Here is a 27,050-nt window from a genome sequence, read left to right on the forward strand (position 1 = left end):
AGTCCTGCAGTTCAGAGCGCCATCTATACTCCTCCTGCGTTCGTATAGCATCATCACGACAGTTCACATTACGCCCATGGCTCCACTCACCTCGGTCGAGCAATACCTTAACTACTGTATGAAGTTTGATGAAAATCTTTTAGATAGGAAAAAAGTTGATAATTTTGTTTAAATTCATCCCCTATAATGGGGTAGTTTCTTTTACACAAATGTAGTGACAATTTATATGCAAAAGAAATATATTATCTGTAACTACTGTACGAAGTTTCGTTAAAATCTGTTAGACAGCAGAAAAGTTATTAATTGTGTCAGCTAGATTTATGTTTTGGACCACTGTGCACGGTGGATATCAGACAGCAATTGAGCATTAAATAAACATCTGCAGATGTGAAGATTCCAGTTTTCGTGTTATTTTTCGCAAAAAAAGAAGGTATCAAGTAAAAAAGATTACCTTTAATATGAAAAATATCTGCAATTAATTACCTGCTAATTAGCATAGCTGATATGACAGGTGTCCATCCTGAGTCAAGCACTTCTTTTGTGTACTTATTTTTGGCTGCAATCCAACCCCAAACCGGAGTCAAAAGCACACAGGTTCCAATTATTACTGGTGCAAGCCACTGGCGTTCATCTGCCAAAAATCGAGCACTTTATTAACCCATCACTTAATATCAAGTGCCTTCCTCAAAGAAAAACTGAAATTACTTAAGAGTAACTGAGGATGAAAATAGACAACACAGACTGAACAGACAGATTGAAGACCACTTTGGCATTTTAGGAAGCAAAATACATTATCATATGACCAGATATTTCACTTGCACTGACCAAATCTAAGATTAAGTGATTTTCACCATGCATATCTTGAAAATATGTATAAATGTTTTTAAACTTAAATTTCATGTATTAACTCATTTATTTGTCATGTAAAAATAGGACTGTAATAAAGTACCTACAATGAAAATCATTTAAATAATGCAATGTTCTTACTTCACAATAAGAAAACATTATTCCCAATTTTTCTCCAATGAAAAATTCGGTGTCATGTAGATGGCACATACTCGTCCATATGTCTAAAGCATTTTGCAACAATTCAATTCTTTTATTATGGTGTCAATGGTGCTCCCGTTTATAGTTTATTTTCTTGAACCATTATTTAAAATACATGCATACACAAAATCATTTACTATACACTCAAACAAGAAGACAGTCTTTCGTTTTCTGAGTTGCAATTAATTCTGTATTCTTCCAAAAAGAAATATAGTATGTGATATCATTTAAAAATTGTATTACAGTGAAACCTATTCAAATCGGAACCAGAATAATCTGGAATCCTGTCTACTTCAGAACAATTTATTGGTCCTGGCGAAATTCGTATGTATTATGTGTAATTTGTCCTGAATAAAATGAAAACTGTCCAACACGGAAACTATCTGATACTATTCAAAACGGAAATAATATTTTGGATACACTATTTTAATGTAAACTATATTTTGAAACAGTGTGTAATTTCAAGAAATGTACGAAATATGTAGGTCACTAAGATAAAAACAATTTTTCTTTGCAAAATTTTAGAGGGTGCGAGGGTGTGTTGGTCTGGCAGTCATACATTTTATTACCCTGTTGACTAGGCAGATGAGTCCCTTCAAAGATTCTCAATGCTTCACACCCATATACTGTCATAGCTGGGCATAACACAAGTGTGTGATTTCGTGATAGAAAAAAAAAGTTGCGTAAAAATGTGGCACTATTATTAAGTGATGAAGTAAAAGTTGTCGACTTAAAGGAAAATGAGAAGCTAAGTGTATGGGAAATATTGCTGAAATTCAGTTGTGGAAAATTCAGGTGTAACACTTCGAAAAATAAAGACCATCTCAAGAGTGAGTGAAAAATAAAGACAGTCTCATGAGTAAGTGGCTTGCGGTCAATAATGGTGACATAAAAAGGAAACAGAAAATTGCTGGTTATGTGGCAATAAATTAACTGTTGTGAGAGTGAGTTCTTCATGCCCTTTCAAAGACCGTTCCCATTTCTGGACCTATTCTGCAAAACAAACTGGCAAAAAAAAAAATTGGATAAGCCAGAATTCAAGGCTTCTAATAAATGGCTCCTAGACCAATTAAATAATGTGCAGTGATATACAGTACACTATTATAGTATAGTGTTAGATATTAAATTTAATTTGATTTAATAGTGTTTAATGAGTGGGTTACGATAACATTTATACAGAAAATGAGACTTTTCTTCAATATGATTCACCACTGGAATAAGCGACAAAAAGCTGATTTAATGTCAGCAGTGTTAAACGGAATATTTTTCAATTCTTGCAGTTTGTGGCATGCCATTTTTTTTATTGATACAAATGAAAATATTCAATTTTAACTTCACACCTGAATAATACAGAAAACTGTCCAAAAAGAACAAAAAAAAATTGGGACATCACTTCCGCCGTGAACAGGTTTTACTGTATTTATGTACAAATCTGTAATTAGAATACTATATACTATACTGTATACTGTATACTATAATAATTGTGATGCTACTTTTTATTTATGCAAATCGACATTTAAAATTAATAATGAACATTGAAATGTACCGGCTACTAGTGATTTATAATAAGATTCTAGGTATTATTCTTTCTTATGAAATAACTAGCAGTTATTAAGACTATTGAAGAAGTAAAACCAATTACTTCTTTAGATAAAAATTCCTACATGCATAAGAAGGCGTCTTAGAACTAGTGACCACTAATCTTTCAAGAAAGAGGAACTGAGAACTTTCAGGATATCTGTGTATTGGATGTTCTTTTGTGATTATTGTTCTGTGCTGGAGATGGTCAATGTTATTAACAGATAAAATGAGAGATAATACGTTAATTCATTTTTAACCAAAATCACAGTTCACAGTCTGCAATATGAATCTTACTCAAATGAGTGATGACATATTTCCCAGATGTAAAAGTTTTCGACTACAGATTTTTTTTTTGTGGAATGGCAGCATCCTTCACTTGCTGTTATTGATCCTGACTTCATCCTCCGACATTACAATATAACTATGCAGCTGCATACTTCCCTTTTACTCTTATCACGAACACGGCAATGAAATAACAAAACAATATCCAACTTTCACAAGGTGTTCAGGAACAAACTTTAGAAAAGATTTACCAACAAGTGAACAAGTGTTTCAAAAATAAATTTCACTGGGGGGGGGGGGGGGGAAGAGAGAAAAAGAGAAAAAATGCCACCCTAGGCCTAAATCCGCCACTACTTTCCCTTGTGGCATCAGTTTAGCTTACTGACTTGTAAAATTTATAACTGCTGCTACCTGACACATGCAGGGCATTGTCACTACGACACTGTTTCATACACAAAGAAATGCCAGTTTGGATGTAAAAATATTGAATTGTCTTGAAACTTAAACTTGTGTTTGACTTTTATTAAATGATATTCTCACAGTTATGGAACAATTTTAAAATTTCAATGATTACGAATGATTGTCGCTGCATTGGAGTAGAGGGTTTCAAACAATGATCAGTTAATATTTAAATGTAGGTTTGAGAAGTCATTCACTGGTAACGTTCTTTGGGTAAAAAGTATAATATATACATCCACATGCAAATATTTGAGAAATATGCACTAACCCCCTGAATATGCATTTATATGGACTATAAAACTTCCATGTTGACTCCCCATAACATGAAACACATTCCTCTCATACATGCATATCTTTAACCTTCAAGGAATAAAACATGCAAATATGTAAAAATCCGCCCTCTATAATATTAGTGAATTTTTTAATGCTGTCATTTGTGATATTTAATTGTTTTACTTTGTAATCTGACAATGTCTATTGTATTTTTAATGTTCATGGACTGTAAATCTAGAATACAGAACTAAACCACAGAACTAATCAATTAATTTCTTGAACAAAAAAGAGAACAGACTGCATTTTATTATGGAGAAATATTTTATGAAATGTTTACTATGTCAGAGTTATGTGTGTTTTACCCCTGATCACTTATTACAGATTGACCATCGCTATGCTAGAAATGGTAGCATGTGGAAAATATCAGATGCTATGTGTCACCAGTCAAGAAACGAGCTTTCAATAACCAACACTAGATGGCAGAGTACCTGTAAGCTACATAGAGTAATACAACTGTGGTAATACCACAGTCTAGTATATACTGTACAGCCACGAAGCTCAATACGTAGTAAATATGCATCCATATATAGTTGCTAACCACTAGGATCAGTACTATCGCCTCACTACAGACAATGGGAAATAGTACTTGCACAGTCTATTGTTCCTAGTACCCTCACAACTCAAGCTTCATGACTGTATATACTAGACTGTGGTAATCTTTACGTCATGCCATCTGCGAATTCCTTTCTCATTGTAATGTGTGGTTATGTTACAATGTGACACTGATGTGTCACTAAATTGTAGCATCCAGGAACCTGTTTTACACAAATTTTTCAACACACAAGATGATATTTTGATACATGGCTGTTATAATGTTGTTTGCGCTCAATACACAATCTGTCATCTGATATACATTATGTAATTGTTTTATTGGGAAATTTTCAGTATATGGATACCTCAATGGCAACAATTATCTTAACGTACTAAAAAGAGCAGATTTGTCTGTGTTTGTTGAATGCACATCATCATGCTTACGAAAAGGTACTAATTTATTTTGTGTGCACAAGGTTGGAATTTTAGAATAGGAAGGAAAAGCAGGTATCCGTGTTCTGAAATTTATCCAAAAGGAGAAGAATTACAACCCCTTCCCCCACAATATGTTTCCTCTTTTCTAAGCCTACATGTTTTCATTTTACAGGTGTATTATATTATGCGATATGCAAGCAGATAAATAATAACTGTACATTTTTTGTCCACATTAAATCCAACGTGTTCATAATGTAGGCCTAATATATTGCTTTATATACAGTACACAGCTAGCAGTTTTTTTTTTTACGAATAAGAGGTCATACTAATAATTTTCTTTTCATCTGAATTATTGCTACAATATGTGTTTGTGTTTTATTTGTTCTGTATGTTGTTAAATAACTACATCGTCTTTGGTTATCGAATTGTTCCAGTCTTCGTTTCATGTCAGACTAACGGTATTGAATTATGTTCATAATGCGGGCGAGATATTATCAGGCTGCAAAATTCGCTCTCAACGCATTTTTTACACAATTTTCTAATTTTCAGCAGATTTATGATACCCTGTGCAGTTCCTCTGCTGATGCAGTGTTAATTGCAATATATGGTAATTCTGTTATTTTTCTAGACACTTGTATATCTGTTCTCGTAAACGCAGTATTGCACGAGATTAAACTCGTAAGCAACAGTCTCTGCATTTAGCTGTCGCCAGCAATGAGCTCATTGGTCGCCAGAGCGGGTCGAATGCACACAAATCAATTTATTGTTCCAATCGACAATTGAGTCCATGGATACTGGGCGGATTTTACTCATCATGTTATCTGTTGACGATTTATGGAAATACTCCTATTATTACCGCCAAAACCTAGTATATGCGTGAGCGATCTGTAATATTTGTAATCAGGTGTTTTACAGAGGAAATTCTGTCTTCCTTCAGTGGACATACTGTACGCACAATAGACAAATACTTAAATCATAAGGCAAAATTTTAATCTAACCAGGTAACTTGGCCTAACCAGGATTCGAACCCAGACCTACTCGTTTCACGGTTAGACATGTTAACCATTACTCCAGAACAGTGGACATGATGTGTTGGTGATTTCCTGCAATGAGGTAATGCAATCAATATTGAGACTTACTAAAAGACATGCAAAAAATGTAACGAGTAATCAACATATATCACTTGGTCTATGAACTTCTGGTACTGCCATCTTCCGCAATAATGCACGTCCTCAGACAATATAATACAGTTGAGGTACTTTAATACTTCAAGTGGAACTTGTTCAACCTCCCATCATACAATGCTGACCTAACTCTCAGCAATGACCATTTATTTTGCGCCTCAAAAAGGAGGACCTGATAGCTGCAAGGAGGAATTAGTCATCTTCACTGTGGAAAGTTCCTTTGTTCAAGGCATTCAAGAACTTGCACTATACTATGACAAATGCTACAATTTCCATGACGATTACACAGAAAAATAACTACCATAATGGTTGTAATGTTTAGATATATGAAACCATTTATTTTACTTTTTGTTTCATTTCACTGCCTTTACTTTCCGAAAGGCCCTCATATCTTCAGTGCCTAAGACCACATATTAAAACATATGTTGCTCCTTGGAATTGATACAAAAATAACATACCTATAGCTTCATACAATAACGATGCAATCCAAGATAACAGAGCTAATGTTGTTAGATCCCCCAAACTTGCAGCAATTGGTGTAGCTACGTTGTCAGGATTAATGTTACAGTGTCGTGATGAAACAATCACAGCAACCATCACAAGGCCTAACAGAAAAGACAACATAATAATTTATGTAAATATTTATAACAATGAAGCATGTGTTCGTACACAGTTCTCTTTCAAATGTCCTTCAAAATATTTAATTTTCTTAAATACAAATTATTCTGGCTGCAATAACAGGCTCCTACAAGATTCTCACAGCATGTAGTTCTGCTAGCAACTTCCAGGAAGCTAAAATGCTAGTCCTGAGAAACTTGAAAGAACTTGTGCACAATAGGTGGAGAGAGAACAATTTCCTTTGGGGGGATGGGGGGGGGGGCGTGGTACAGTATATCGGAATATGATCATTTAATAAAGGTATCTTCAGGGAACATTTTTCTTACAGTGTTACATCCATATCCGCGATGTTTCAGACAGAGTTGTATAGGGCTTGAACTGTAAGTCTACTATAAATTATAATAGGGCATAACTTAAAACAATCTCCCTCTTCTTCTCTCTCATACAGAAATAAATGCATGTGTAAAAAGACTACATAACAGTGCTAGCAGAAACTTTCTTATATGAAACTTACCTTCCTGAAGATATCATATGAAATGTAAAACTATAATTATTTTATTTAATCTCGTCTTTATGTTTACACATTATACCCGGATCACTTTTCTTTTTTCTGCATTGTTGTGCAGTATGTTATTCATATATCTCCAAGAGATGCCCTGAACACCTGGAGACTACTAACACATGAGTACAGGCTGTTACAAAAGAAACATTACAGTGCTTCCATTCCTCAAATGAGGTATAGAAATTCTTATACATTCAGAAATTTAAAATAAATATTGTAGTCCAGGCACATGATCTGAAGACATTAATTCATCAATTTAAGCACAGAATCTTAATCATAAACAAAAGCAAAAAAAAGTCTTTTGAATTCAATATTTTCTAATGTTAATAGAAAAATAAAGAGTTTAGACAAGTTTGGGGGGGGCAGTGTTCCCCCATGCCCCCCTTAACTCCACCTATGTTGTGCACTCAAATATTCTCTCACCAAATGTTGCTACTCTTATTGACAGGGTAAGAGAATTATTACAACTTAAAAATAAGTTTACCTGAAATCTACTGATTGATTTCAAAAATGACAATGAAATTTCTCAGTTCTGTCAAATTAAAAGTATACCAAAAAATTAATCTGCATAGAAAACTGGTTAACATATAAAAGTACTAATGAGAACAAGGGAGTAGATTCATTAAACATATACCCATTTTGTGGTATCGTTTAGGAGTGGAGGGTGGGACAGGCCCATGTGCACTTCCAACTTCTATGGGTCCATTGTGCTATCACTAAATTCTTACATGGGGAGAAACGACCAGCAAATTTTTCCTGGAGCCCTATGTTATGAATAGTGTTCATTTACGAAACGGGGACCAACTTTATTTCAGTTCTGAAGGAAATCATGCTAAGTATTTCTACCAATCTTAAAAATCCAATGCTCTTGACTGGGTATGAAATGAGGAATCTTGGAGCCAATGGAAAGCATAGACTAACAACGACAGCATATTTTATAAATGAGACTTTATCTTCTAACCCACTTTGCTTTCTTTCGTAAGAAATCACAGCTTTCCTTCATTATCTATCGAGGCTATGTCTTTGTGAAACTACTTTCCTTGTGTGTCACTCATGGCATCCAAGTTTTTCGGGAAGTAGTTCAAGTACGACTGAAGAAAACGAATTGACAGTTCATAATCTTAAATTTGTCAGAAGCAATTCATAACATTCATACTTCTTATTTCCAAGAAATCCTTGCACCATTACTTCAAGACATTGCCAACCTGCTAATTACACAATCATTACCTCAGAAAGATTAGAGACTGTTGGGTTTGCAGTGAAAGATCTGTCCTTGGGCAAAGAAACTATGAATAAAAATGAATGACCTTCGACTCAAAAGCTTCTTTTTTTGTAAGTTTTCTTTTAGGAATTTCCGATTAATATTCCTTTTTTTTTTTTTTTAACACGGTATAAAGATATCCTTGTTGTACTCCTCTCCGTATTTCACTTCCTTCTGACATTTCTTTTCCTATCCTGACTTTGTCTCATTGTTTCATATAAAGATTACAGAACAGCCTCCTCTCTTTCCAATCCACACCTATTTTCTTCAGGATTTCCATCAATTTATTCCAGTCCACTCTGTCAAAAGCCATTTCTAGGTACACAAATATTATACAGGATGAATTCTAAATGTCATCTTCGAAGACCAGGACATAAAATAAGATAGGAACCAATACTCTATCTTGCAATTTTTTCCAAATATCTAATGGAGCAAGTATTACTTCCATGGAAAACACTTATGCATGCACGAGTTTAAGCTCAGACTGTAACTCCCACATGTCCTCGTCGAACATCCCAAACTTTAAAATTGCACTTTTGTCACTCCAAGGATCGCACACACAGGTTTGCTTGGATTTAGTTCAATGCCAAACAACAGGTGGATCTCATAGCATGCTTTGAAAAGCAGTGCCTGCTTGATGTAAGTAATGTAAATATCATGTGTTTACCTTACTTCACAATGTGAAACAGATACATATTGAAACATCAGTTTAAACTGTGACATTGCACACAAAACTCACAGTACAGTACTTGAAAACAAACCAGCTACAATTATTTTCTTTACAGTTCTTCCGCTGAAACCAAGAAATCCAACCCATTTCATGAGCAGGTACATATCGCACACATCACATTGTTGTTGTGTTATTCACATTTAACTCAAATTACTACACGCTATGGATCAAAAGTAACTATGACCCCATTGATTTCTAGATATTGCTTCTAATATCTCCATAACTAATCATCATAGCATGACAGTTCCTATCTCGAATTTCATCGCCACAATATCCTCTATCACACTCTGGTCTTCGAATATGGCATTTAGTATTTATTCTGTATACACTTCTTTATTCTCCTTGATGTATCTTTCGTCGATCTTTTGCAGCAGTCCAGTTGCCTCTCTCATACCTTGTCCCTTTCTGAAGCCAAATTGTTCTTCTTCCAACTGTCCTTCCATCTTAGAATATAAATGTCGATTCAGTATTTGCAAGAGAATCTTAGTCAAGTGCGATATCAGGCTGATAGTCCTAAACTCATTACAGTAGTCTTGTGTTATTTCTTTTATAATTGCAATGCAGTTTGGGGGTACAAAGTCGAAAAATGTTATTTTGGGGGTATGCTACCAAAAAAAAAGATTGAACACCACACTGGTACAAAAATTTCACCACCACCACCACCACCGCCGCCGCCACCACTGCCATCATAATCATAATCATAATAATCATCATCATCATCATCATCATTATCTCTTCTTTTTCTTCACTATCATTGCCACCAATATAGTATAATTGTAAATTATATTGTATTTTGATTTAACACTATGACTCGCAGACTTATTTGAAAATAATCATTTATTTTTGTTTAAATAAAACATAGCGAAATCAATTACTTTTATAATAATTTATCAGCATTTTATGAAACATATAAATATATAACCCATCAATTCTACATAATATGCGCACTTTCATAATCACTGTAAAATTAGTCACTCACCTAGAACAAAGCTTGCAAGTGAGGCAGTGACGAGACTGCTTGCACAGAGAAGAAGACCATGTGCCAAGTCGAATTTACCCTCAGGAACCCAGCCCATGATCATAGCAGCCAGGGATGCGAGGAAACCAACGACAATGGCTTGACACTACGAAAACATAATCCATTTCAACAATCTCACTCACTGGGTATGGATTTGTGCTTATTGTCACTTGGATCATACAATGCACAGCTCAGCATAACAGCATGAATTTTGTGAAGATTAATTTTTGTATACACACAAAGCTGCAAGAGAAAATCAACCAAAAAGTAATGCACTCTGGAGTGATTCTAAATAATTCATGTACTTGCGTAGTTCTGATTTTGTTTTTGACTGTTTGTGTGTGTATCTTTAAACAAGACGTGAAAGTTTGGTTGCCAAGTTGGAAATATGTCTTTGTAGAAGTGACTGAAGTGGACGACAAAATTTTGTTAGGTTAAATTACTGTATCAGATCAATAATCGAATACTGAAACAGAAATTCTATGGAGTAGTATGTTAAAGCAAATTTACGAACCACTGTGAGGAGTATGTCATGACCACATTACACTGTAGCACTATTTTCCAATGGTCTTCATTTCTATCGAGGTTATATAGCTGTAGAAGGCGACCTGTGCTCTGGCAGACTTTGATTGTTTACATATCACACTTCGGTTCACTATGCTGCCACAATTTTAGAAGAAGAAAGGCCTATGACGTGCGAATCTGCAATCTAGAATATCCCTATTAGCGTATGTTACTTCATTATCATTGTCGTCGTCATTATTGTTATTATTATTGGCCAACTTATTGAAATCGTATTTCATATAGTGTGTGCTAGGTTTATTTTGGAATTGAACGGGTTACATCAGCTGGTTGTCTATGCGGATGTTGTGAATATGTTAGGAGAAAATCCACAAACGATTAAGGAAAACAGACATTTTACTTGAAGCAAGTAAAGAGATAGGTATGGAAGTAAATCCCGAAAAGACAAAGTATATGATTATGTCTCGTGACGAGAATATTGTACGAAATGGAAATAAAAAACTGGAAATTTATCTTTTGAAGAGGTGGAAAAAATCAAATACGTGGGAGCAACAGTAACAAATATAAATGATACTCGAGAGGAAATTAAACAGAGAATAAATATGGGAAATGCCTGTTATTATTCGGTTCAGAAGATTTTATCATCCAGTCTGGTGTCAAAAAATCTAAAAGTTAGAATTTATAAAATAGTTATATTACCGATTGTTCTTTATGGTTGTGAAACTTGGACTCTCACTTTCAGGGAGGAACATAGGTTAAGGGTGTTTGAGAATAAGTGCTTAGGAAAATATTTGGGGCTAAGAGGGATGAAGTTACAGGAGAATGGAGAAAGTTACACAACACAGAACTGTACGCATTGTATTCTTCACCTGATATAATTAGGAACATTAAATCCAGACGTTTGAGATGGGCAAGGCATGTAGCACATATGGGCGAATCCAGAAATGCATATAGAGCGTTAGTTGGGAGGCCAGAGGGAAAAAGACCTTTTGGGAGGCCGAGACGTAGATGGGAAGATAATATTAAAATGGATTTGAGGGAGGTGGGATATGATGATAGAGACTGGATTAATCTTGCTCAGGATAGGGACCAATGGTGGGCTTATGTGAGGGCGACAATGAACCTCCGGGTTCCTTAAAAGCCAGTAAGTAAGTATGTAAGTGTGCTAGGTTTATTATCAGTTTTTTTTCAGGGCTTATAATAATTATAGTTTTGTATGATAATTTCATCCGAGGAATGATGCCATTATGGTATTGAAGATCCTCTCTAGAATACGATAAATTCGAGTAAAATTTTCAAATTATAATAATTTTTTTTTATTTTTACTTATTTTGTATGATCACTGATCACACGAGCCCCATAAGTTTACTTAAAATTTAACTTAAGAAACAAATTGATAAAGACAATGACTACAATTACATTAAAACTGACAAGTACTTGTTATGGGGACAAGGATTCGAAAGTGGGCATGCAGTTCCTTTGCAATGTAATGTAGGTTGGTCTACTAATATCCCAGTGTATGTGGCTAGGTGGTGGTAGTGCAAAATTTCTCGTAACTCCGAAAATGTTGAGTTACATGACAAAAAAAAAACTTTATCCCTCATCAGTTGTTGTACATGAATAAGTTCTGTATTGTACACCAGTGGTTCCCTACTAGCTAAGGACTGCAAACTTCCTCCCCTCCCCCCCAAAAAATAACAAACCAAGAATACTTTTGAAAACGTTGATATCTGTATGGTAGTTATAATAGAAGCATTTTTTGCAGGAAAATATATGTGAGTTAGAAAAAGAGAGACAAATTTAATTTTGTTAACACCATATTATGAGTGAACAAAATGTTACAGATTCTGCAAATACTAAACCTAATTATGAGAGAAATCATCTCTCTCTTTGCCTGAATATTCTCTATGTCCGGTTCAATATTTTATTGTTTTAGTCTGAAATCTGGATAAACACTGGATCAACACTGTTTCAATTCCTACACTTGCTCTTGATGTAACTATATTTAAAAAAATGTGTTTCTTTTTGTCCCACAGGATTATTTCAATTTTAATACCCATTTTATTTAAGGTGAAGTACAATAATATTTGTAGAAAACGATAATTTTAGTAGATAATGTTACTATAATTTCACTCAGATGACTGGAAACCTTTGCTATGATTTGCTAGATAGTATTGTTAACAACACAGTTCTTCACATTTTTTTCAAATATGGAGTCTGTGAACTGTGAGAATTCTATTATGAAGCATAATTACTGAACATTCTACTATGTGAATGTTTGTAATTTATGCTGCAGCAAATTGAGCTGGAATATAAAGATGTATTTTCTCCAGCTATGTAAAGGTAGATGTTGCACAGTCTTTGGATTCTTCACACACACAGGACTTGTCATTAAGTGAAACTGTAACATATCTCACAAAATAAATTCTGAATTTGTTATACACAATTAAAAACTGTGTCAGTACACAATTTTAATTTTCAAGTTTGCATCACATGAATTATTGGCAAATAAGAGTTAACTTGTGAGTCCACAGTTACTGTTTATCCATGCATTGCAACAGTTGTGTAACAATTCATATTCAAGTTCCTTTTTCACAATTTAGTATAGCACACTTTTATTGAACATTTAGAAAAGACAAATACAGATAAATACTGCTGCTTGGTACATTCTGCATAAGTAGTCAGTAATAATGAGTCTGTTACTCTCAAGATCATGAGTTCGACTCCTGATGGAGTCCTGAACTTCTTTCATTGACATAATCCTTCCAGCCACACTATGGCTCTGGGGTTTATTCAATCTCTAACAGAAATGAGTAAATTACCAGCGTGGGAGTAAAGGTAGCCAGGATTGACATCCCTACTGCTACTCAGTGCCGAATGTCTCTTCAGATGGAAGCCTTAACATTCCGTCAACCTAAAGGATCTTTAGGGACTGTAATGGATAGTTTGCTTTGTTATTTTCACACTATTAACAAGGTGACGCAGTATGGCTATTGATGAGACAGATTCTTGACATAAACCAGGGCTGGGCACTGGGTGTGTCCAAACTCTAAACAGGGATGTTTAATATTCATCTGTCACGGCATCAACGCTGCGTGGTGTTCGGCAGGGAAGAAAGGGGTTGAAGAGAGAGTAAGTAGAATTCACTCTTGGTGCCCAACCCTGACATAAACCCTGAAATGCAACCATGTTGAGCTCAGTGAAAACATCATCCCTCAAATTATCGACAGTATTGAAATCCAAGCAAATAGTCTTTATGAAGTATGTGATAATGGAGGTGTTACTGCCATGGTGTACATTACCCTTGGTAAAATAATTATGCAACATTTCTGCGTACGAAAATGCACTTGGAATTCACGAGATCCGACCAGATTATGGATTATGGATTCTTCACATCACCTAGACAGTATAATATTTTGTGAAAAATTACGATTTAGAAATACCGTCACACCTGGCCCTGCAATCCAGACATTGGCAGAGAGAGAACCGTTTCCTTGGGGGGAGGGGGGCAAAGCAAAACCATAGAATCCCAATATAACGGGGTTATGGGGACATCATGTACCTCCTCCCCCAGTTACAGCTTGACCGTGGTACAGTATATCGAAATATCATTTAATAAAAGTATTTTCGGGACCATGTTTCTTACAGTGTTACATCCATATCCACGATGTTTCGGACCGAGTTGTATAGGGCTTGAACTGTAGGTCTACTATAAATTATAATAAGGCACATCTTAAAACAATCTCCCTCTTTTTCTCTCTCATACAGAAACGCATGCATTACATCAATAAAATTACATAACAGTGCTAACAGAAACTCTTTTATATGAAATTTACCTTCCTGAAGATACATGAAATATAAACTCTTAATTATTTTATTTAATCTCGTCTTTATCTTTACACATTATACCGGGATCACAACTTTTTTCTGCTTTATTGTGCAGTATGTTATTCATATTTCTCCAAGTGGCAGCCTGAACACTTGCAAACTTCTAACACATGAGTACAGGCTGTTACAAAAGAAATATTACAATGCTTCCATTCCTCAAATGAGGTATAGAAATTCTTATACATTCAGAAATTTGAAATAGATATTGTAGTCCAGACACATGATCTGAAGACATTAATTCATCAATTTAAGCACAGAAACTTAATCATAAACAAAAGCAAAAAGGACCTTTTGAATTCAATATTTTCTAACGTTAATAGAAAAAAAAAATAGTTGAGACAAGTTTGGGGGGCAGTGCCTCCCCATACCCCCCATAACTCCGCCTATGAATCCAGATAAATTCACTCAGTTATGATGTATTGTATAAACAGAGAAAAAATCGACAGGTGTTGCATATCTTTACGTAAAACTACATGTGGTTGGTGCAGAAAATGAAACGAGATTGTGAATGTTATCATCATTTAATGGGTGACAGATCATAGTACTATATAGACTCAATGAAATAATACAAGGCAAAAATAGGGTGATGACATGAGAAGTATAATATGTGGCGTCCGCATCGCAAACCAGCCAAATTTTTTATGAAGACTATGTCACTGCAAAAGTTGCTGCTGTCGAGGTTAGCCTCAAATCAAACACATCATACGTGAAGTGGCAAAACACTCTTTCTCATACCAATCAATCTCTTATCATGTCAGATTGCAAAGAAAATAACTAATGCAATGGCCTTCTGTGCCAAATTCTCTCGGGCATGCTGCTCATGCTCCTGGTCAGCCGGTGTCTCTCAAATCCCAGGAGCCTCGACTTATTCCCTAACTGCAGCTCATCGGCTGTGACAGTACTCTGCATCATGTTTCTATGCATATTTGGAATTTTAATATCTAACTTAACTATTAAATTGGCGAAAATCTCTTTTTGATACCAATCCCTTACCGTGTCAGACTGCAAAGAAAACAACCACAGTAAGGCCCATAACACACTTGAAGAGTTTTCGCTAGCGAGAAATAAGTTGCGAGAAAGAGGTGAAGAGCCTTGCTCCACACACTTGGCAAGTTCTCGCTATCACAGATCACACCTCGCTATGATCATCTATGCACTGCCTTCATGCAGAAAGCATTTTTCTGATTATAGTAATCACTCAGGGGGGAAATATTATAGGTTATGTATTTACGTATATTACTTACTTACTGGCTTTTAAGGAACCCGGAGGTTCATTGCCGCCCTCACATAAGCCCGCCATTGGTCCCTATCCTGAGCAAGATTAATCCAGTCTCTACCATCATATCCTACCTCCCTCAAATCCATTTTAATATTATCTTCCCATATTTACGTATATTGTCGTACTTAAATATATAACCTGTAAGTATATTGTCGTACTTTACAAATTACATACGGACGCTATGTTGAATGTGAGTATTCAGATGATGAGGAAATGGAGTTACATGAACATATTTTGTTCATGAAAAGAAGAAGTAGGCCTAAAATTAAAGCCAGAAATATCTGAAAATCACATTGTATCTTACGAAAATAAGGGCGAGTTTTGGACACTGGCTTCGATTTGAATGATGATACGTTTAGACGTTATTTCAGGTTGAATGAACCACAGTTTTTTGCCATTCATGATATGATAGAGGATTCTTTGCTATACTCTGATTAAAATTACGTAAACTGTTAAGACATAATTATAGATACATTATTTCAAATGTTTAATCAATACTATTAAATCTCATCAAAGTAAAATATAGCCCAATTTATTTTCAGATAATCTGATGTTTGTCTCCAAATTTCTTCTTTAAGTTTCGTGTTTTTATAGTTTTCATCCCGTGTATCATATAAATAGGCCTACGGGTAACATCGTACAAGTTCGATAAGTTTTTGACTGCAATTATCAGCCATCTTTCCTCATTTTCAAATAAAAACAATACAATTCATCGCCACCTGTGACATCTTTTTCTACATTCAATAATCATAAAGAGTATAAATGTCAAACATCTTTGATAAATGTGTCAAGAAAATTCGCTGAGCTACCGATTCCAGCGAGAAACTCGCGCGAGGTTTTTGCCTCGAGTGAGAATCTCTTCCAGTGTGTGGACGTCCACTTGAATCCATGTTATCAATTTTTTAATTTTCTCGCAACACATTTCTTGCTAGCGAAAACTCTGCAAGTGTGTTACGGGCCTAATGCAATGATCATGAGCCAATTTTGCAGTCTCTGTACCAAATTCTCCCGGACAGAATGAATGAATGAATGGATGGATGGATGGATGGATGGATGGATGGATGGATAGATAGATACTATGGGCCCTTACACACGAGCGACTTTTAGCCACCAAGGTCGACTGCAAAAAGCAGTCGGTCTGCCGCCGACATGAGCTGTTATTCGACGGCAGAAGCAGTCGACATGAGCGACTCTGCAGTCGATACGGGCGTTGTGTGTCGCCAGTTCTGGTGGCAGTCGAACTGCAAAAGGTGTGTCATTATTCACTCGCATTATAATAATGCACGTCGAGGAAGAACTCCTATTATTTCTTGTCCATCCTAGAAAAAGACTTGTTAAACATGGAAAATATTGGATACAACGGATTTTCATTCAATGAGCGCAGTATGGCCAATTTCACCGCCTTTTTCACGAGCTTCGAATCCATGAAGATAATTTTCTTCACTACTTCAGAATGTCAGGATTATCATTCGATAATCTGTTGCAAAAAGTGACAGACGGTGCAGGCCTAGTAAATTTTTTTCTGAATCTTCTGAAAGTTCTGAGAAAAGGAAAGCTAGGAACATACTGCAGGCCACCGGCGTCAGTCAGTTAAGGTGCTCGTCTGTCGATCCGGAGTTGCACTAGGGCGTGGGTTCGATTCCCACTTGGACTGATTACTGGTTGGGTTTTTCCGAGGTTTTCCTCAACCGTAAGCGAATATCAGGTAATCTATGGCGAATCCTCGGTCTCATTTTGCCAAATAACATCTCGCTATCACCAATCTCATCGACGCTAAATTACCTAGTGGTTGATAGAGGTCGTTAAATTACCAACTAAAAAAACACACTGCAGTCTGAAAACAAGGAGTAACTTCACTTTCTTATACAGATAAGCTTGAATGATAAGGGAAAGAAAGATGCTGCTAATTTTGTCAAGGAAATTACAATTACTACACCGAAATGTGCCACAAAATAAAAAGAACGTACATGTCAGCTGTCATAAAAACCAATTCCACTAACTTTTGAGAAAGCTTTGCCTTTTGTTACAAAATAAATATGTTACCTCTAACTACTGTACAAAGTTTGATCATAATCTGTTAGATAGAAGAAAACTTATTAAATTTGTTTGAATTCGCTCCTATAATGGGGTAGTTTTCTTTACACAAATATAATTAGAGCTTGTATACAAAAAAATATGTTACCCTTAACTACTGTACAATTTTGATGAAAATCTGTTTCGTATAAGAAAAGCTACTAATTTTACCTACATTCACCCCTACAATGGGACAGTTTCTTTCACACAATAATGTAATGAGAGTTAGTATACAAAACAAATATACTACCTATCACTACTGTGCAAAGTTTAATGAAAATCTGTTAGATATGAGAAAAGTTATTAATTTCCTCCCTCTTGCACCCCTTATAAGGGGCAGTTTCCCACAAACGTAACAAGAGTTTCTATACAAAACAAATATACTACCTGTAACTACTCTAAAGTTTCATGAAAATCTGTTAAATAGGAGAAAAGTTGTTAATTTTTCTCTAAATACACCCTCTTTAAGGGATAGTTCCCCATGTACCAACTTAATCTGAGTTTGTATACAAAACAGATATACCACATGAAGCTATTGCACAAAGTTTTATGAAAAATCTGTTAAATAGGAGAAAAGTTATTAATTTTCTTCAGACACCCCATAAGAGATAGTTTTCCTTGTAAAAACGTTATCAAAGTTTGTATACAAAACAATTATACTATTTGTAACTACTGTACAAAGGTTCATGAATATCTATTAAATAGGAGAAAAGTTATTAATTTTTTTAAAAACGCACCTCCTATAGCGGGTAGTTCCATTTATACAGGTACAAACATAATCAGAGTTTGTATAAAAAATGTACTACTTGTAACTACTGTACAAAGTTACATGATAATCTGTTAAATAGGAGAAAATATATTAATTATATCCAGCTAGATTTACGTTTGGACCACTGCGTGTCGCCGACCATGGCAGCTAAAAGTCGTCCGTGTGTAAGCAGAAAATGCTGCCGCCGGTCACCGGGACCGACTGCAAGACAGCGGCTGCAGTCGGTCTGCCGTTGGGGTCAGCGCTCATCTGCAAAGCTACCAGCATTTTCCATTTAAATACATTACTGACTGCATCCCGGCGACAAGCAGCTAAGGTCGACTGCTTTTTGGAGTCGACCTTGGCGGCTATAAGTCGCTCGTGTGTAAGGACCCTAAAGAGAAAGATGTAGTCTATGTGAGTCAAAACGGTTATTTCCAAGTTACCCTCCCACACCTAATGAGGAGAAAGACTTTGATCTACGTCAAAACATTGGGATGCAGTCTAGACTGATAGATGCAATTTTTCGCAATGATTGTTCCTAGTGTATTTGTTCAATGGGAGAGGGGATGAAGAAATTTCGGGAATAACAAGTTTTGTAGGTTGAGGGTACTCTCTAAACTTTCACTTTCAATTTTATTCTTTTACAAAATTAGAATAGTTAAATCAAATTTTGTTAAAAATATTGTATGTTATGTTCATAAAAACGAATATTTTCATACATTAAGTAAATGTATCATCAAACCTGAATAAGAGCCATGTTGCCCACAATCAGACTCCACTGCTGCTTGGGGTTGTCCATAAGACCTAAATTTGCTTGTGTAGATAGGCGTGAAGCTAATGTCATTTCCAAATTTCCTTTCAGACCCAACAATGCTGGTACTAAGATGAAGACTTCTGACACAACACGAAATACTTGCCAATGCTGGAAAAAATAAAGTAAATTCCATCAGTACTCATAACATTAAACTTTAATACTATGGAATTTTATGTAAAAGTACAAATTCTCAAACAACAGAAAGTTAAGAATTACATCCTCTAGTGAATTTCAACACAGTATCATTTCTCAAGGTTTTACGTAAAATAGCTTGTAAGGGTCATGGTGAATCAGTGAATCAGTGGGAAGTACAATGCAACTCATGATATAACATATGAGGGACATTTCGAATATAAGTTTCATCATTTTATTTCACAGGGAAGCTGTGTTACAAAGTGAGAAAACACATTGTCATAACAAAAGACAAACCTATTTTTCTACATAGTCGCCACCGATACTGATACATTTGTCGTACAGTGAAATCAATTTTAAGAAACCCTCCTGGTAAAATTTGGTGCCCAGTGCTTTCAGGACATCCTTCACAGCCTGTTGCATCTCTTTGTTGCTTCCGAAGTGATGTCCCGATAGTGTTGACTTCAACACTGGAAAAAGGTAGCAGTCCAATGGGACAAGGTCAGGGCTAGGCCGGGTATTTCAATCTCTCCTGTTCCAGACGACGAATGTATTCTGCAGTGTCCCTTGCTGTGTGGGGTCTTGCATTGTCGTCCAAGAACAAAACCTCTCGACTTAAGCACCCCGGTCTCTTGCGTCAAATGGCGGATTTCAGTTGGCTTAGTGTGTGGCAATAGCATGCTGCATTGACTGTCCCCGCAGAGAGGAAATCAAGCTAAATGACACCCTTTGCGTTCCAGAACACTGTCAGCATAATCTTCCCTGCAGACTGTGACACTTCGAATTTTTTCCGGACAGGTGAGCTGGTATGTTTCCATGTCATTGAATTGGCCTTCGGCTCTGGGGTAAAGTGGTGCACCCACGTCTCATCTGCTGTGATGATCCTAAACAGGAAGCCATTGCCCTCGCGCTTGTATCACTACAAGTGTTCCAGACTTACTGCCATTCTTGCAGTCTTATGATCAGGAGTTTGCTTCTCGGCACCCATCTTGTCAACTCCTTCCGATATCCCAACATGTCATGAATCATGTGATGGGCCTGAGTATGTCCAACACCCAATGTGGTGGATGCGACATCAGACACAGTTACGCACCTGTTGGCTAACACCATTTCCTGTATTCTATCGACGTTTCAGTCATGGACAAGGAGGAGCACCCAGATCAGTCTTCATCTTCCACACTCTGCCTTCCTTCACTGGACACTGAACACCAGCGCCCAACCATTTGACAGGACATGACATCGTCTCCATAGATGCTCTATAGGTGGCAATGAATATCTGAAACACTAGTCCCACATGCCCATTCATAGTACACGACAGCACGCACTTCCATTTTTGACCACGTTTCCAGCACACACCTTTCTGCCATACTGGTTTGCACTTGAATGAACTTGGGCACGCTGATCTGTTGCTTCTCTCTCTTCTTTGGCACTCAGCACATGCACCAGTGCTTTTCTGCTCTCACTCTGCCCGTCGAGAATTCAGGAAAGATTGTCCTGTGCCATGGCGATGTGTTTTTTGACTTTGTAAGGCTGGTGGTAGCTGACAGGCACGTATCTGTAATTGTAACTACAGAACTAAATCACAATATTTTTCTCTAATAGACTCTAAAAAATAAATATACAAGGCTAATTGGGATTTCCCGGTCTCTGATTGGGTCAAAAGACCTGATAGAACTGATATTTAACCCTTGCTGTGAATTTCAATGAAGTCTGGAGGGCCTAATTAGTCAAATCCACTTTCCTCAGATCCACGCTGTGGCCCCTTGGGATCTTTTAAGATGCAAAAGAAAGAGTGGTGTGTGGAAAAGAACGGGAAGCTACTGAATTTATCTTTCCCAAGAAAAACTGCAAACATGGCATGATGAGTCTTTCCACTGCGTAAGATTTGATGATGATAATGGCATTGTTAGCAGAAGAGGAGACAATACTAAGGGATATGCTACTGAGCAGTATGGGATGAAAATAAATGCAAACCAGACGAAGGCCATAGTTAATGGGAAAAAAATAGAGAAGGTAAACATGTGAATTGGAAATGAGACAGTTGAGTAAGTGGATAGCTTTAAATACTTGAGCAGTATTATAAGCAGTAATATGAGCTGTTGCCAGGAAGTGAAAAGAAGGATAGCTATGGCAAAGGAAGCTTTTAACAGAAAATAGAGCATTTTCTGTGGACCTATGGGAAAATAACTAAGGAAGAAGTGCTTTGTGTGGCATGTGGCACTGTATGAGGCAGAAACATGGACATTACGACAAAGTCAAGAGAAGCGATTAGAAGCATTTGAAATTTGGATATGGAGAAGAATGGAGAGTGTGAAGTGGTGAAGTGGGTGTGCAGAATAAGAAATAAAACTGTGTTGGAAAGAGTGGATGAAGAAAGAATGTTGCTACAAATGATCAAGAAAAGATAAAGGAATTGGTTGGGCCACTAGCTGAGAAGATACTGTATACTGAAGAGTGCACTGGAAGAAATGGTAAACGGGAGATTTCAGGGCAGAAAATATCAGATGATAGACGACATTAAGACATATGGATCATATTCGGAGACTAAGAGGAAAGCAGAAAATAGAAAAGATTGGAGAATGCTGAGTTTGGAGTGAACGACCTGCCCTTGGGTAGGAAACCGTGAATGAATGAAGTAGATTTGTAGCCTTTTCATGAACACATAACAGGTGGGATGGAACTCAGCAGCACTCACCTCCTTGTGGTGAGTTATGGGTTGGTGCATCCTACAAAATATTTTTCATACTTCCCTGACAATGAGAAATTATAAGTTAATTGTTTACAGCCTGCATCAAGCAAAGAGCTAATAAATAAATATGCAGATTTTAAAGAAAAATTATAAAAAAAATAATATATTTAAATCCAATGAGATTTGGCTAAAAATAATTTTAACTCCAAAATTTTTTGTGTGCATGTTCGTCAGACAGTAATGCAACCTTTCAGCATTGTATGTTTTTGAATTACGCAAAAAAAAAATGTTTTACCCCCTTTTCGACCCACCCTAGTACAGCACATAATAGTGAATGTTCCACTTTATTGAGTGCATGTTGAAACAGCCCTATTTCAGCCTGGTACCAATGCACAAAGAATATCATTCAATAATCAGACATCCCATAATCCATTACGTTATTTTAAACTCTACCTGCTGGTTATGAAATTTGAAACAGTACTTTTCCAAATAGGATTTATTTTTCCTTCACATATGCATTAAAATTTTAGTATTTAATTCTTGGTCAGCTATATGTCACAAAATCATCCACATTCAAAAGCTTAAAAGGCAAATTAGGCCTGCATAAAATTTACACATAATATAAAACACATTCACTGGCAATAAAGAAATATTACAGAATTTTGAAACAAATATACTAACAAAAAAATAATAATAATTTGCAGCTTCATCCCATTACTGGAAGATAAGCATGACTCAAAATGAACCAGAGCACACAGTAATGACATTCTGATTCGTGAATTTTAGGAAACTTTCCATTCTATTTCATAAGAAATGATTATGGTCTGATGTGATTCGTTCTAATTAGATATGATTTCAGTACTCATTATATTATATTATATTATACTGAATGTGAATGAGAATCACTAATGTTCTGAACAATGGCACAGCATTAATGAAATAAAAAGGATTAATCTCAGCAAGGCCACTCTACCCCATTATCTCCTGGCCTAGTTCCCTCATAAGTGGTGCCTTCGTGGTATCACTTACGGGGTTCAGACCTGTCTTCAGACAGTTGACTAAACAACAATCTCAGCAATGCTTCATAATTCCATATTCACATGTCATAGCCCACTGCTAAGCAGCGAGTTGAATTTCTTATTGTTTAAACTGCGACCTGAGTGTCCAATTCAAAGAAATTGCGAAACAAATGTAGCAGTGATAAGTAAAGCGCGGACCTTGTTGCCTTTTCATTGCCTGCTACTACGATACAAGTTGTATGCACAAGGGCTATACCGAGAGTCTGACGTCACATCCACATCACTTGCGATGGGTACGGCAGCGTCTCGACGCATTCTCAATTCGTACAGCAATCGGTCGGGAACGTGCAGACCATGCAGAGTTGTAAACAAGAGTGCCAGTAATGTCAGACGTAAAGAAACAAGTTGTTACAATATGTGGAGGAATTTGGCCGTGAGTATTTCACTATACAAGGAGTAAATATATTTTGCAAAGTATGCCATATACAGTTTAAAGGCCACAGAAAAATTTTCATCCAGAAGCACTAAGTCTAAACAACATAAAAAAGTATAATGCTGTTTGGCAGACATGATACACCATCGAGTTCAGATTCATATAAGGCTACTCAGAGAGAGTTTTGTAACGACCTTTGTAATATGATGGTATGTTGCAATATTCCGTTACACGAGTTACAAAATGCTACTTTCAAATCATTTCTGCAGAAATATACTGGACGAAACATTCCATGCAAGTCAACTCTACGCAAAAGATATTTATCCCCGTGCTAAGATCATGTCATCAACAGCATTAGGAAATCTGTCGCAAATAATAAAATATGGGTTTCAATAGACGAAACGCCAGATGTGGAAGGAAGGTCTATTGGCAATGTTATTGCTGGAATATTATCTCTGGATAAACCTTCACAAAAATACTTGTTAACAACCGAGGTGCTTACTGTAGTAAATAGTTCCACAATTGATACTCTCTTTGAGACTGCTATGAATCTTTTGTGGCCTGATGGAATACAAAGAGAAAATGTTCTTTTTGTGATGGATGCTGCAGCATACATGTTAAAAGCAGCATGCCAAATCCGGACTAGATATCCAAACCTGCTACATTTAACTTGCTTGGCTCATGGTCTGCATAGGGTAGCTGAAGAAATTAGGTCGTTATTCCCTGATACTGACAGCTTAATCTCCAACGGGAAGAAAATCTTTTTGAAGTCCCTGTCTCGAAAACAGCAATTCAAAGATATGATACCAGGAATTTCTTTGCCACCACATCTCATTTTAACTCGGTGGGTTGAAGGCAGCATTGTACTATTGTGAACACTAAAAGGAAGTCTGTGGTGTAATACAAACATTTGATGATGAAGCGAGTACGTCAATAAAGGTTGCAAAGTCATTTTCGGAACCACTCTATGAAGTTCTGTTGTACATAAAAGATGTTTACAAATATGTTCCCACAACAATAAAACAACTAGAATCGTCAACCCTCGAAATGTCCAGTAACCTGCAACTCGTAGAACATTTGTACCAAAGTCTGTGTGAAGCAAAACCACATCCAAGTTTGGAACCGGTTAAGACGAAATTTGGGACCATGTTGAAAAACAACTGTGGATTTTCAGCAATGTGTGAAATAAGAGATATTTTTTCGGTTAATGGCGAGTCCTCAGATGATACATGTGACAGCTCATATTTTCGTTTTGCACCACTCACGTCTTGCGATGTGGAACGCACATTTTCTCAGTTCAAAATGTTTCTAAGTGATAGGCGAAGAGATTTTTCTTTCGAAACTTTACAGAAATATATTGTTCTTTATTGTAATGGAACTGTGGACGCATCAATAGGTGAATCATAAATGAAAACTGTTGTACAGTATTGCATTCTATCAATAATATAATGTTATTAAAGTTCTAAGGATGTGTTACAATGCATTTATTTACAACAATGCTGTCCTGTAAAGAAGGTGCAACTTTGAACCTGTACAATGGAGGGAATGTCCGTATCTTCCCCTCCCATCAAACAAGAAGCTAGGCATACACCACACTATCCAAGCGCAGTTAACTTATGAACACGGGCAATGAAGACCATACTTTAGTGATAAGTGTAGTAAAAAATTAAAGAATATAACATGTAAGTGCCTTTGCAAACTTCAATGATTTTCAGAAATAATTTTATACAGTGCACTGCATAGCCCAGCTCTGTGGTTAATATGAAAAGAAAAAGAAACACCACACCTTCACATAAAAATAAAAAAGAGAAGTAATAATAGTATTTCTTCTAATGATGCTTTGAACTGCGTAAGTTATTCTGCATCAAAATGAAACATCGGCAAGAAATGGACGAATTTTGTCTCGAGCCATCTATCATGGACAGGGTTCTTTTACATGCAGTACACGAGCCTCCCAGGGTTACTTCCCCTCCCAGAAGAAGCCATGTTAAGGATTTTATTGCCTTTAGTTGGTTTAAATACATGAAGCTCGGATTCAATGACCAGCATGGAAACTGTAATACTATCACTAAGAACAATACTTTTAGTAAGAAATACAAAGTACGGTAATAGTACATAATTTACAAGTTTTCCCACATCCTTTAACGAACAAAAGAAAAAGAAAGTGAATTCCCAATAGAATTATGTATACAGTACCAGCAGTGGTAGCTCATGAATAAAATACGATGGGTCTAGGGCATTTCGTAACTGGAAATTTCATCACAGTTATAGTGTGTCATCTATTTTTCGTCATTAGTTTTTTGGTCATCAAATAGATTTTGTCATATGTTTTTGTCACCGAAGATATTTAGTCATTATATACATTGTGTCATCTTTTTTTGATACTGAGGGGATTTTGTCACAAAAATAATAATTGCATGTTGTTGTAAAGTAGATGACATAGCTTCCACTGAAGTTCCAGTTTCAGCTTTCATTGTTACTACACATTCCCCAGCTCCAATTTGCTGAGTGGTTCGAATGCTCTGTAGGTTCTTTTATGGTTTTCTTATCTGAGGAAATATCAGCAGTGAATTACAAATGTCGCGCTGATCACATCTCCACACACTCTCGGTCTTCGTAACTTTGTGCTTTGTATACATATGTACAGTATGTCCATTATAGATTAACTTATCTCTTGCTCTATTACCTTTTACGAATCGAAATAATTCCGTCATACTTTAACTTGATTTTTAAACCAATGGATCCTGTAACTTGATTTCGAATCCAAAAAATCAATATATCCTTGGAAAAAAAAATGAACAATATGAACACAAGGAAGTAGGTGGTTTTATATTACGTATGAGTATCATTTTACATAGGTATCATCAAGGGAAGCGACCCTAAGGAGGAGGGGGGGAAATTTTGGTGGCGAATGATGATGAGAAAATTAAATTGATAACAAAATATGGTGGTGACAAAAGTGAATTGGTGACATAATGTTGCAGTGGCAAAATGTAATATGTGACGAAATCACCTGGTGACGAAAATTCCGGATCCCAAATACAATGTGTTCTATAATTTATATAATTAAAATACAACACAAAACTATTCGAATTTCCTTTCCATTTTTTTTTTCTAAGTATTAGATTCCAAAACTTTCGAAAATGGAGCCAATGCACTTTTATCATACTGCATTGATAGAGACTGTAGATTTCAGTAAAGTAAAATTAAAAAATTTAGCACCTTAAAAATCAAATTTAACACAGCACTTTTAATGTAAGAATTTAACATTTTGCAATTGATCATATATCATGGAAATTTTGACAGTAGAAATTCAACACCATCAATGTGTTAACAGGTACATTTTCTAAATTTTCCAGTTGACATTCTTGAAAATAATAAATAAATAATTAAATAACATATAAAATGA

General features: G+C 36.0%; 1 protein-coding gene across 8 annotated transcripts in view; it reads right to left on the reverse strand.

Annotated features, from left to right (window-relative positions):
- LOC138707871 (solute carrier family 41 member 1-like) overlaps positions 1 to 27,050 on the reverse strand; it is a 144,293-nt gene that overhangs the window by 34,058 nt on the left and 83,185 nt on the right. For all 8 annotated transcript variants that reach the window (XM_069837866.1, XM_069837868.1, XM_069837867.1 and 5 more), the window contains 4 exons: positions 19,297 to 19,476; positions 10,003 to 10,147; positions 6,311 to 6,457; positions 484 to 631 (listed from right to left, as the gene is read on the reverse strand). In XM_069837866.1, coding sequence (XP_069693967.1) covers positions 484 to 631; positions 6,311 to 6,457; positions 10,003 to 10,147; positions 19,297 to 19,476 — 620 coding nt within the window. The remainder of the gene's footprint in view (positions 1 to 483; positions 632 to 6,310; positions 6,458 to 10,002; positions 10,148 to 19,296; positions 19,477 to 27,050) is intronic.

The sequence above is a fragment of the Periplaneta americana genome, chromosome 10 (genome assembly GCF_040183065.1).
Source record: "Periplaneta americana isolate PAMFEO1 chromosome 10, P.americana_PAMFEO1_priV1, whole genome shotgun sequence".
Classification (NCBI taxonomy): domain Eukaryota; kingdom Metazoa; phylum Arthropoda; class Insecta; order Blattodea; family Blattidae; genus Periplaneta; species Periplaneta americana.